Source organism: Asparagus officinalis, chromosome 5, assembly GCF_001876935.1.
Source record: "Asparagus officinalis chromosome 5, Aspof.V1, whole genome shotgun sequence".
In the NCBI taxonomy this organism is placed as follows: Eukaryota; Viridiplantae; Streptophyta; class Magnoliopsida; order Asparagales; family Asparagaceae; genus Asparagus; species Asparagus officinalis.
In genome coordinates, this window is record NC_033798.1 from 119,958,259 (window position 1) to 119,970,758 (window position 12,500).

Sequence of the window (12,500 nt, forward strand, 5' to 3'; positions counted from 1 at the left end):
GGAGCTTCCACTCGGAACTCCCAGCTGTTCCGACAGGTCGACAATGAGGTAGTGCCATCTCTCGTGCATTTTGTAACCATGCTTCTTTTTCTGATTTAGCCGTTTGAATTGATAGAGGAATGTGTTCTGCTCATGCCCATCACTTTATTGTGGTATTTTGAATTCACTGGCTACGGACATATATGGAGAACAACATATTCTAGTCATTTTTATGATCTTGAATGTAATTTGAGTACATACCTGATTGGAGGTTGAGATTAATGCCTCTTACATTCCATGCGTTTTGTGGCACTAAGCTTGGGTAATGCGTTAGATGGCTGGAACTTGTATCATTGATATCTTTCTCTAAGTTTCACAAGCTTATGAGTTGATGTGGGTGACAGGTCAATGTTGTTGAGATGTCCTAATCTTTTTTTGAATTCTTTTGGTATACCTTTCATGACTTCTAGATGGCAGAAGAGTTTGAAATTTTTTGTCTTTGGTACTGTCTGAGTACTTCAACATTTGCTCTTGCATTGTTCTTGCTTGCCCATTTTAGCTGCCTTCAGTATTTTTCTTCTAACAAGCATTTGCACTAATACACACACACACAAAATATCTTTATGTCTTCGAATATGAATTTTCAACTGCTTGAATGTTAGTTTTATGCATATGGTTGCGATAATTGAGAGATTTATAATAGCGCACATATCTGATGGGAAAAATGACTGAACTAACAATGTTTTCATCTTATAGGCAAATCAACCTCCTAGTGGAAAGAATTCACAAGAGATACCTATTCCACAATGCAATGTTGTGGAGTCATATGAAAGAGATTATCCCCCCACCTTTGCACAACCTGCATCCTATGTACATGCAAGAGGAGGTTTGTCACTTATTATTTTTTTTCCTAGAGAGGAACTAGTTAATGAAGATTTAAGGTAGTCTTTTGTGTGGTGCTTATCCTATGATCACTGCTAACTGCATGCAGCGAGGACTGAGATTGGAGAGTTTGTTGAGTATGATCTGGACAACGAGGATGAGGATTGGCTTGAAGCTTTCAACAACGAAAGAAAGATTCTTTCACCTGAAAAGTAATGTCAAAATTCTAAACTGACGTCATGGGGCATCTCACACTGCCTTAAATATATACTGCATGCTGGAAATGAAATCCTTACACTTACTTAATTTTGTATGCATACCCTTATTGTAAAAATCTCTAAAAAGACCTGTTAAATCCCTGATTTAGAAGAAACAACCCAGAGAACACTTTACTTCAGTGTAAAGCTGTAGTAAGAAGCACTCAGCTCAGTTTATAGATTTACAGCCAGCATGAATGGCTTAAAACCCGAATTTTATCTGCTTATCAGAGGGCGAGGGTTGGATAAAGCAAATGTCCATTCTCCCACTTTGCTTTGCTCTGATTCACTCTGCTGTTGACAATATTATAGAGCAGTATATCGTCCATTATGGAAGCCATATTATTTTGCATATTCCATCTATGTTCGGAAATGTCCTTCATACAGATAGTTTGGTACCATGACAGTATGGCTCTGGTGCACGTTCAATAACTTTAGGGTAAGATTCTGGTAGTATATTCTTTAGCAAAATGGTACTCATTTTTCGTTGAAATTTTTAAATTGTTGCTTATATTTATAAGCATCTGATTTCTTTATATATCCAATTTTAGTCGCAAATATGGACAACACACTAGGAGTTTGCCAAGTATTTATAGAACAGAGCGGTATCTGTATGATATGGTCATGCATATAACACCTTTCTTGTGCAGCAATGCTGGTGTTTCTTTTATAGTACTAGCTAAGATTGTTCAAGACAGGAGCAACATTAGCCATAGCATTTTTGTTTTAAAATTGGAATGCGTTCCTTCTAAATAAGTTTTCTGATGTGTTTCAGTTTGGTTTCACACTGTAATCCTGCACATTTGTGGATTCAGGTTTGAAACGATTTTGTTTAAGTTGGAGGTTTTGGATCACAAGACTCGGGAAAGGGCAGGTGTTATAACACCCACTTTAGGAGTGCCTATTCCTGTTCTTTTACAGCTTGATGCTGCAGCCGAGGTAATCTACTTAAAGATTTTGTAACTGTTCTCTTTTCTGAGCCTACAAAATACATGATGAATTTATAACCTAATCTATTTACCTATGCTCTTTGATAAATTTCAGTACTGTGTTTAAATATAATCTCCTGGAAAAATTCTGATAAAGTTTAGCTTACCTTGGCGATTAATAATACAGAATATCTTCTGTTCAGTTCTGTTCTGTCTGAGAATCATCATTCACTGTAGGGAGAAGTCCGCGGTATGCAAAACGATCAGGCTAGCCAAATGCATGAGTGTTTCAATATGATTTCTGTGTGCATTCCTGGTCTCCATGTGTGTTGTGCACATGCATGCGCCTTTATACTTTATATTTGTCAGATAAACATGCATGCTTGTGTTAGCTCTTGTGTGCAAGCATATATGGGCATGTGTGTGTGGCTGCATTTTCGGGCATTGATGCCTCCAAGTGAGGGAGAGAGGGTTGAGCTTGATTCCTTTTAAAAGTATGCAGGTGCAGGTACTTCAACTTTAAATTCGATAATGTTTCTTCCAAATTGAGAACCCATACTTTAGATGTGATATGCTACCTGAAAACTGTGTAGAAAGGAAATTAAGGGTTTTTGACATGCCTTACGCATGCATTAGGTGATCACCAAATTATCTAAAAATGGTTAAATCCTCCTTGTTTTTTTTATGCTTTTGCATGGTTAAGTTGTAGCTGAGAACCTTTGATCATCATGATCATGTAATCAGCATCGTTTTGTTTCTAGATTGCCTTACGAGTATAGATATGGAATTATGGATTTGCAATCTGGAAATGCATCATGCAGTCCGAACGGGAATTATTGACACCCGAAAAGTGTATATGTATCTACATATATTATGTGTGTTCGTGTATATAGGGGATATTGTATATGAGTTGCCACCTCATTTATCAAAAGAGCTGGATGAGAGTATTGAAACCCACCTACTTTAGGTGATGACTGCATTGCAAATAAGGCAACAACCTATCTAGCTTTAGGTGATGACTGCATCGCCAATAAGGCAATAACCTATCTCTTGGTAGCTCATTTGGCAAAATGTGTTACCTCCACATGCCCTTTATAACCATTCTTATGTGTATACATGCATGATCAACTTATCACATGATAACCATGTCTTGGCATCGATATTTTACATATTTCTTGACTAACTCTATCCTTTTTCTTTATAACAATTTAATGTTTGCTTGTGTTGTAGGCTTTGCAATCATATTCTATCAGATTTGCGGTTTTTCAGTCTGCATATAGCTACTGGAAAGCAAAGGTACTTTTCCATATTTTATAGTTTAACTGCTTGTATTCCATTCCATTTGCGTATCATGCAACCATTGGTAACTTTCTACTTCATAAAAGGTGTTTTTCCTTTTCCGTTTTCGTTTCTTTTGTGTTTTAACTCTTTTTATGGCAGCTATTTCCAGTTCTAACACAAAGTTGTACTTTAGTTTTGTTTTAGCAATAATGGTAGAAGTTATAGTTTCTGTTGCAGATAGGGTACTAATTCATGTGTTATTTATCTTTTATCAGCGAGTACGGTGGCAAAAGCCAATTCTGCGGCGTTTGCAGGTCAGCTCCACCACCTTATTGGAAAATAGAAGAAAGATAATTGTTTTTTCTTTCCTCCTTTTCTTTGTTCTTTACATGCGTGTACTGGTCACCTTTTATGTTATTACCTAGGTTTTGGTCGTTTTGCAGTATAAGCAAAGAGTTTGATCATTTTATTGATCTAATTCTTACTTTAAACCTTGATGACAGGCATTAGGTATTATTACATGTTTTTTAAATTTATTTGATAGTATTTCTGAGTGTTTAGGTTGTACTTTATTTTTTTCATATGAATACTTACTTCAAATTACCTGTTGACATGTCATCATTACTGTATCTGTGGTAATAAATTTCAATTTATCGCACTTCCTGAAGTAGAAGCCTCTTTTTTTAATGTTCTTGTCCGTTTAATTGGCGGAACCACATGATCCTTCTGTTGCCATTTGAAATTTCAGCCACTTTACCCTGTTTTTCCCATATATTTGTTTGAGGGATTTCATGGGCCTGATTTGGGCCAGAACAATGCAGGCCCATATGCGCGTACCCAACTTCTGTGTCCATATAAGAACTTTAAGCAGCTGGCCTTAACTTCTAATTCAGATATGTGCAACAGATTTCAGACGGATTCTTTTATCTATATCGCGTGAGGAGTATAAAAATTTAAACACTCAAATTTCAATCCTTTCTACAAAACTTTGGAGTTTTGTGTAGTGGCAAGCAGGGCCTTTAAGATGGTATCATAGAATCTTACTGACGACGAATTTCTAAGCGGATTTAAAAAAAATGCAGCTCCGTGAGTCCATATTTCGGCCCATTAAAGAGCCCTCCACCCGCTAGGGCATGTTATATTATAAAAATGTATCCCTCAACCCTCACTACAACATCGGAGTTTTGGCGAGGATCTTTAAGATTGTGTTACAATTACTATCCATTTAGTAATGGTACTAATAAGAATGTAATAGTAAATCACTACAATGATTGGGTGCATGATCTCTGGAAATGGTGCTTGAGACCTTAATGTGAATGCTTTTTCAATATTATTCACTAGTTTAACATGATAGTCCAGGCCTAACACATTGGTCTCTTGGATCAAACTGTTTTCCCTTGTTTCCTTACTGATGTATTCTTACAGTAAGCCCCTTAACCTGTCTAGCTTATAATGTGTAATTTTTAAGGCTAATGTCTGTGCTAATATCATAAAATGGAGCTTCATAATATAGTGATCAAAATTGAGAAATTTTAACTAATCACTTAATTTAATCTTAGTTCTGTTTTCTGTCTATTGTCTAGATGACCAGTTTATTAACATTTGTTATCTCCCTACACTACGATCTTTATACATGTTTGGCGTTGTAGAAGAGCTGCTTGATCTAATTAAGAATATTTTCTTTGCAGCCTCCTCCACCAGTGAATGATACAAATCCATACAATGTGTTTAGGCCAAGGGAGAAAGCTCACCGGCTTCATACAAGAAGGGCAAGTGTTGTAGTAGTTACTATATATTGGAAATGTTCTTTGCTCTGCTGGCCTGCTGCAAAATCATCGGCCAAGAGTTCCATTGTTTTCTTTGTTGTGGCAACAAAATAAGCTATAATAATCTATATAATGTTTTAATTCCTAAAATTTGTTAGCAGATGCAAAGAAGGGAGAATAATGTTCAGTCATTTGACAAACTTCGCCAGGTAGACCCTAGACTCTCATTTATTTGATGTTGCAACACATTTTACATTTTCAGTCTCTGACATCACTTTTATTTGATGGAAGCTGTTAAGATGGCAACCACACATTTTTCTACTTATTTCTAGTTAGGAAGATAGTCAAAGTTTGCATTCATCATACACTTGTAAACTCCTGACTGATGATACCCTTCTCGTCCATTGTGGGAAGAAGGACCTTCTTAACAATTATCTGTTCATGTTGTTTGTTACATAAAATATACCTGCCAATGTGTGTTAAGGTGCTTTCTCATGTATTTTTTTAACTTTCGCGTGGAATGAATTTCTATAAATATCTGCCTTACATCGTGGATGGCAAATTGTTGTTTCATGCTATTTACTATTTGTCTGGTTGCTATGTGTTCTACTTGCTAAACAGAAAGACTGTTAGTGTGGAATGACTGAAATCACATATGTATATCTTAATGTGCATAGTACTGGGGGATAAGGAATGGCTAACTAAGGTCACTGAGGGTTATCTAATATTGTTTAAAAAAAATTCTTACTGGTTGCCTGGATGTGAAATGCATTTAGAGTTGGTGTACGATGAACTCATAATCTAACTGAATGATAATCAACAATGAATCCACATTTGTTCAGGCATACAGAAAGAGAGTTGGTTTACAATGGGAAAACATAAAGATTTGATCTTTAAGGGCCTGAGACATTGAAACGTGAACGTTGGAATGTGCAATATTTCCAGGCTTGTCCAGCTTCTTGTTTGGAAGTCCAAAGTGAACAAACATAAACATGCTTTGATGAAATCTATACAACCTTGTGGATTATTGCTCGCTACTTTCTCTTATCATCATTGTTATAACTATGTTGCTTGTCTGGATTCATTTTACTCCTCATAATGTAGTTCTTGAATTGTGAAGTCTGTCTTACATACTGGGTTTGTTGATTATTGCCTGTTAATTAATTAAGCCAGTCATCTTGTCTTTTTTATTTATAATCCTTGATGTTGTTGTTCTCATATTCTTTTATATTAGCTATGATAAGAAGACAACACTACCACTGATGCCTTTCTGAATTGATTTGTATTTCTTTTCCTCATAGTTAATTGGAAATTGGATGAAATTATTCTTTCTTTTTTAAACCATACTTTGTGGTTATGCTTATCTTCATCAATTTGAATGGTATTTTCAGGTCAGGCGCAACTTAGGCCAGGCAAAAGTAATGTTGGATGCTTTGATTAAGGTTCTTGTGATTACATTTACTTAACCTTGAGATTTATTTATTGCAAACACAATTAAATATTCAATAATCTCAGTATATATATAATAATTTTAATTTCAGAGGGAAGAAAAAAAGCTAGAGGTCATACATAACGAGGTCAGCCTTCAACAGATTCAAATCAAGTATAAGGTACTCCCTTTTCTTTATTTTTCCCTCTTTTTTTTAGTTGACACTGCTGATGTATATCCAGAATAAGATATCTTTCAGAAAGAACTTCATCATTCTCACTGTACTATCTTATTGCAGTCCTGGACTGGTAAAATTATTTAATGCATTTTTTAAATAACCTCTAAATTTACCTTCTAAATGGATTGTGTGGCCTGTCCGGCTAGGAGTGGTTCTTTAATTGTTGACTTGGCATAGGGAAGTGTGAAGCTTTAAAATGGTGTCTTTAAAGATCAAAGGAGCTTGTTTTTGAAGGCACAACTTAATGGTCAAATCATTATTCAGTGAGGATTGTTTAGTACCTTTCCTGAGTTCAACCCTGAATCTTCTCTTGCCTTTTACTAGTCTCCCTTCAAAGCATCAAGCTCCTCTCAGCTGTTTAGCTTATCCATTTTGAAGATATTATATCATCATCTCCTCTATCGAACATAAATGTGGTATTATAAGGTCATTTAGTTTTCCAAATTCCAAATCACGTTGTCTGCTCATTCTTTACTTCATATCCATGATCTTCATACTCCCCTCATTTCCACTATGTACCAAAATGATTACAAATAACCTATAAATAAATGTTCTCCTTAAATATTCCTTCAATCAAATGATTTACTTACGTAAACACTTCAACATCTTTTCTCACAAGCTTGAGGACTAGATCTTTGTCAAGCCTTTTGAGGATTGCTTATAAATATATCTTTTCTCAAATTGTTATGGTAATTTACCATCTAAAGATGAAGATACCGAAAGATTGTTTGCATAACCTTAAAAAAGCCATGGTCCAAACTAGCTTAGAGGCCTAAAAGCCCAGCCAAGAGCAAGTCTATCGGCCAACCGAACAGACGAGTCATTTTTTGACCAAGGGTCATCATTACCGACTCGAAGTGCGGGATCAGTCGGTCCCCGTAATTAAGACGACTTCTCGAGCAGACGTCTCGACCATACACTCGACCCGAAGCTCACTCGGTTGTCGGGTCGAGAAATCATAGATACAACTCACGAACCGACCCGTCTCTACTAAGGGGATGAGATCCAGCTAAGCTCGCTTCAAATATCAATCGACGCTACAGCATTAATCAGTCCCATCAAGATCTCCGCTCTGACAAATTTCGTGCATAAGCCGCTTATTCTACTCACAAGTCATTTCCCAGGGATCACCATGATGCTCCCCTGGCCTCGAATGACTCCCCCTCCAATCACCAGCCTCCATCTGGAGGGGGAAGGACGACCAAGTAGCTGGTTTATCCTTTGCCTTGCCTCATCTGTCAAATCCAGGATATTGAGCAGACATTTCTCTCTTGTACTCAAATGACTTCCCTTCCAATCGTCAGCCGACATCTGAAATGAGAAGGACGACTCAGCAGCCTGCTTGCTGACCCCCCAACCGCCTCCTGTGCATAGTCAAAGCCAAAGGGTCAAACTCTCAGAGGCGACGGGCTATAAAAGGAATGAAAGAAGGTAAAAGGAGGGGGAGGTACATCTTTTCTGCTGCTACTTCACTAAAGCTCTGATTTTTATCTTTGTGAAAAAGAACTAATAACTCTCAAAGAGTATCCTCTAAGGACCTCAATGGCCCAGGGACTCTCCCTCAAACCCCACTCAAGGCCGCTAGCTGACTTGACCGTCGGAGGTACCACGGGGGAAATGAGCCCCGCCCTCCCACGGGTTTCTCCTTGTTTGCGCAGAAGGATCGGGAATTCCAGTCTAAGGATCGGGCATAAAGTCGGAGGAAGAGTCGGTCTCATCTCTCATCCTCTTCCTATTCGCCGCCAGCGAAGACCAGAACCGCAACCCCCTCGACTGTGTGATATCAGACATCAACACAAATGATTTTAACATGGTTGTTGTCTCGCCTATTGAGGACTAGCTCCATTGGCAAATTGTTTGGGGTGGATTGTGAGAATCTGAGATTCAGGTATAGGCTATGGCAGGTATTCAGAAAAGGACTATTTAGTACGTTCCTAGCCCTTTGAGAAGCTTGGGAAAATTTTTATTTTCACCTCCTAATGGTTGGTATTGAGAAGGCAGGTGGGGCTAGTTTGGTTATAATGGAAGGGGTAATAATTTACTAATGTCTAACGAAATGTATACTGGTTGTTTTCTATCTTTAAATTCTTTTTTTTTAATCTAAGTTATTTTACTTCAATAGTTCATCCATGAGCAATTACAACACCTGTTCTGCCTCCCCCCCCCCCCCCCTTTTGTTAATTCAAAGTACATGCATGTATTTGCAATTTCCTGACATCGCTCATCTATTGCTTTACTTCTTGGATTCAAATTAACCACATCTTCCATCTGGATCTCCTTTTCTGCAAGCTTTTCTTAGAACTATAGAAGGCTCTAAACCTTCTAGGCTAGCTGCATACAACTTCCAGAGGAAAACGGCTAAGATACATATCAACCTACTGCATGTTCTTTTATCCAACATGTAGTTGATTCTACTCCATAGAGCTTTGCTCATGCTTCACCATAGGAGAATGTATATAGGTCAAATGAATTTTTTGCTCTTTACTTCATAATATTTTTGCTTTAGTTGTTTTTGTTTGCAGCAACCTTTTGTATCCATCGGAATCATCTGGGTTGTGCATTTGGCCATTTTGACGACTAGAGAGCTAATTCCTCTAACGCCTATACATAATCTTGATTTCAGCATTAAATCAATGTATTTTGGTGTTGAGTTTTCTAGAGTTTCTGGTGGTGCTTTATACTTTAGCCATGCATCAGTGTTTATGTTACTAATGCCGTCATCGTTTTTCCCTTATAATGTGGATAAATTTATTAATAACTCTTGGATTCTAGTGTTGTGTGGAGAATTAGATTTGAATTTTACTTAAGGTTTTGTCTTTTTTTTCCCCGCTGGCCTGCACTAAGAAGTTTTTTACTATTCATTGCTTGATTTTTGACAATGACAATAACAGGAATTGTTGTTCACTGGTTGTCGGGTTTTTTGCGGCATGTTGTACTAGATTCACTTACAGAATTTAATACTCAGAAAGATATCTCGGTGTAGCTAACCACCATGCTAAGTTCATCAATATCTTATGTAGTTTCAGTTTTAGGGCTTGTATGTCTCCCAACCCCACCCCTTGATTCCAAACAGTCTGATTATCAAAACGAGGGAAAAGAAAGGAGTTTCCTTTCATTGCAGACAACCTCTGTGTTTATTGCTAAGTATATAAACTGTTCTTTCAGAAAGAAGCACTTCTTATTGAAGATGATTTCTCTACCAAGTTTGAGTCAAGTGAGGATGATCTCATGGATTCAGATGATACTACAAATGCACGTTCACATTTTCAAACTGCTCCGATGCATCATCTGCGCTTCGCTGATTCCAAGCCGGTGATGAGCTCCACAATACGAATGAAGCGAGAGTTAAATCGGAGACCTCTTCCAAATGGGTGGCTCCATGGAGCGGTATGCTGCTTCTTTGACTCTTGCTATAGTGCATTAGGAACCTTTCGTTTACTAAGCTTTGAGTAGTTGTACACAGTTCCCCTATAGTATTGTTGTTTTGCACTTGTTGCCCCTGTAGTTTTATTGTTGCAGCAAGTAAAAGAGTCAAGTATTTTACCCAGGGATCTATCTGCAACAATGAAACTACAGGATAGTAAGTGCAAAACAATGTTACTACAGGGTAGTCTATATGCAATTAACCCAATGAACTATTATACATCTTATCCTATCAGGACGCACTGTTGTAACCAAAACTGGACACGCTTTTTCTTCTTATGTAAAAAATACTTGTTTGAGGTACTTATATTGACAAATTTGATATAATTTTTTTATCTAATTATGTTAACTGGTGCAGGACCCTCTTGAGCCAGTTCTCTTGTTCACAAGACCCCTCGAGCCACAGAAATTGGCTGCTGCAGGCATTATGCCACCGCCAGATCCACCCATTGAGAATGGTTCTGTTGAACCAAATTATCATTTCCATGGAAGAATAGGCAGAGGAGGGCGCATTGTTTTTGATCGATGGAACACAGTTATTGGAGCTCCAATTGGAATTCGGGGCTCCATACCATTTGTATCTTCAAGTCCCAGAACTCCCCAACTAAATGGCTGACTCAATTGCGAAACTCGCCTTATTTCTTCATTCGAGAGGGATGACCGAGCCCTATTTTTTTTGTTGGGATGACTGTTGGGCCATGAAAATGCTTCACAAGCGTGTTATTTTTCAAAAGCTGAGGCAGAGAACTGAAGGTAAGCTCACTGGTTATATATATTGTAGGCTATGGCTCAATTTGTTGCCTTCCCTCCAATTGTATTAATATTCATGATCCCATTTTTGGCTTGCAAGGCTTTGAGCTCTAATCTCACTCTGTTGTCCCTCTAGTTTTTTTTTTTTTTAATCTTATAATAGTTATTCTCTTATTGGAGCGTGTTTGCTCCCGCCCGCAGCCAATTGTAAATCTTAAATGGGAATCTGGTTAAAATCTATCAGCAGGTTTTTAACGCGGTGAATTATTGTATAAATCATGAGTTTTCATTAACATAATGGAGAATGTCCTGGTCGAGTAAAATTTAGTCTGATAAAAATAAGTCGGGGTACAAATTATATACAGACTCAACGGGGCCTGAGTGAAGACTTTGCGCTGGTTTCGGATGCACGTCTTGTACGAGCTTGTGAGGGTACATTTACAATAGCCTTTCAAGTTTTCATTCTTGTTTATGCAATTTTAGTTTTGTATGGGTTCTTTTGTATAGTAAACACAATTTTCTGGGAGGAGCATGACCTTGATCATATTTCAACTGCTTCACAGGAAGACTCGATCAGATGAGACATGTCTCTATTTCAACTCCATAGGTGGATCTACTACTACGGACCAAGTAAATACCTCACCTGGTGTTTGACCAGTGCAAGGGTGTTAACAGATTGGATATAGCTCATATATGATACTTATCATATCTATATCCGTTTACTAATCATGGATATGGATACGGATATGTGTCGGTAAGGTAAACTAACATCTATATCCGCTGAAATTAGGTATGTATACGGATATAAATGTGAATATATGTCAATATGCATGCAGATACAAAATGAATATGTAAAAATCAAATAATATCGAAAAAATATAGTTCCTATGATGCAAGAAAGTTCAATAATATGTTTGTATACTTGGAAAACTAAGATTATATCTTTTGCTTATCAAAATAAGTCTTAAATTTAGGATTAAAACAATTGCAATTGTAAGATCAACATATATTTAGATATTTCGGATATGAATCCGGATATTTTACTAAATAACCATATATGTATCCATGTCCTATCGGTTATAGATATTAATAACTATATTTGTATCCATATTCTATCGGTTATAGATAATAATAACTATATTTGTATCAGCATATACGAATACGGATATTTTTTGGCACTTCTAAACATTATCCAACCAACCTTATAAAATAGTATCCTCCTTTATATAATAAAGCGAAATTGGTGATTGGTGAACTACCTCTAAAGACATTAAAAAGCTCTATGATTAAAAAAAATTACCATGTGTCAAATTCCCAACAAAAAAAAATGTATGTATTCTTTCATTCTATTTAGAAAATGACAATTAATTTTAAGAGAAATTGGTAAACTACTCCTATATACACTGAAAGCGCTATGTGGGTCAAATCCCCAATAAAAAACATATCATGTATCCCTACATTTTATTAGAACATGACTTGATAATGACACGTGCACAACTAATTCTATTTTCCTATAAATTCTCATCAAATTAAAAATATTCATATTCATAATTAGGTCTATCCTTA

At 36.9% G+C, this 12,500-nt stretch overlaps 1 protein-coding gene across 1 annotated transcript in view; it reads left to right on the forward strand.

Moving 5' to 3' along the window:
• Positions 1-11,028, forward strand: part of LOC109840957 (enhancer of polycomb-like protein 1) — an 11,641-nt gene extending 613 nt beyond the window's left edge. The window contains 12 exon segments of the mRNA XM_020409796.1: positions 1-48; positions 736-865; positions 971-1,073; positions 1,934-2,057; positions 3,278-3,343; positions 3,604-3,642; positions 5,017-5,097; positions 5,256-5,303; positions 6,486-6,536; positions 6,636-6,704; positions 9,927-10,148; positions 10,543-11,028. The exon segment at positions 1-48 is cut by the window's left edge and continues 21 nt beyond it. Of these exon segments, the coding sequence (XP_020265385.1) occupies positions 1-48; positions 736-865; positions 971-1,073; positions 1,934-2,057; positions 3,278-3,343; positions 3,604-3,642; positions 5,017-5,097; positions 5,256-5,303; positions 6,486-6,536; positions 6,636-6,704; positions 9,927-10,148; positions 10,543-10,800 (1,239 nt within the window). The 3' untranslated portion in view covers positions 10,801-11,028.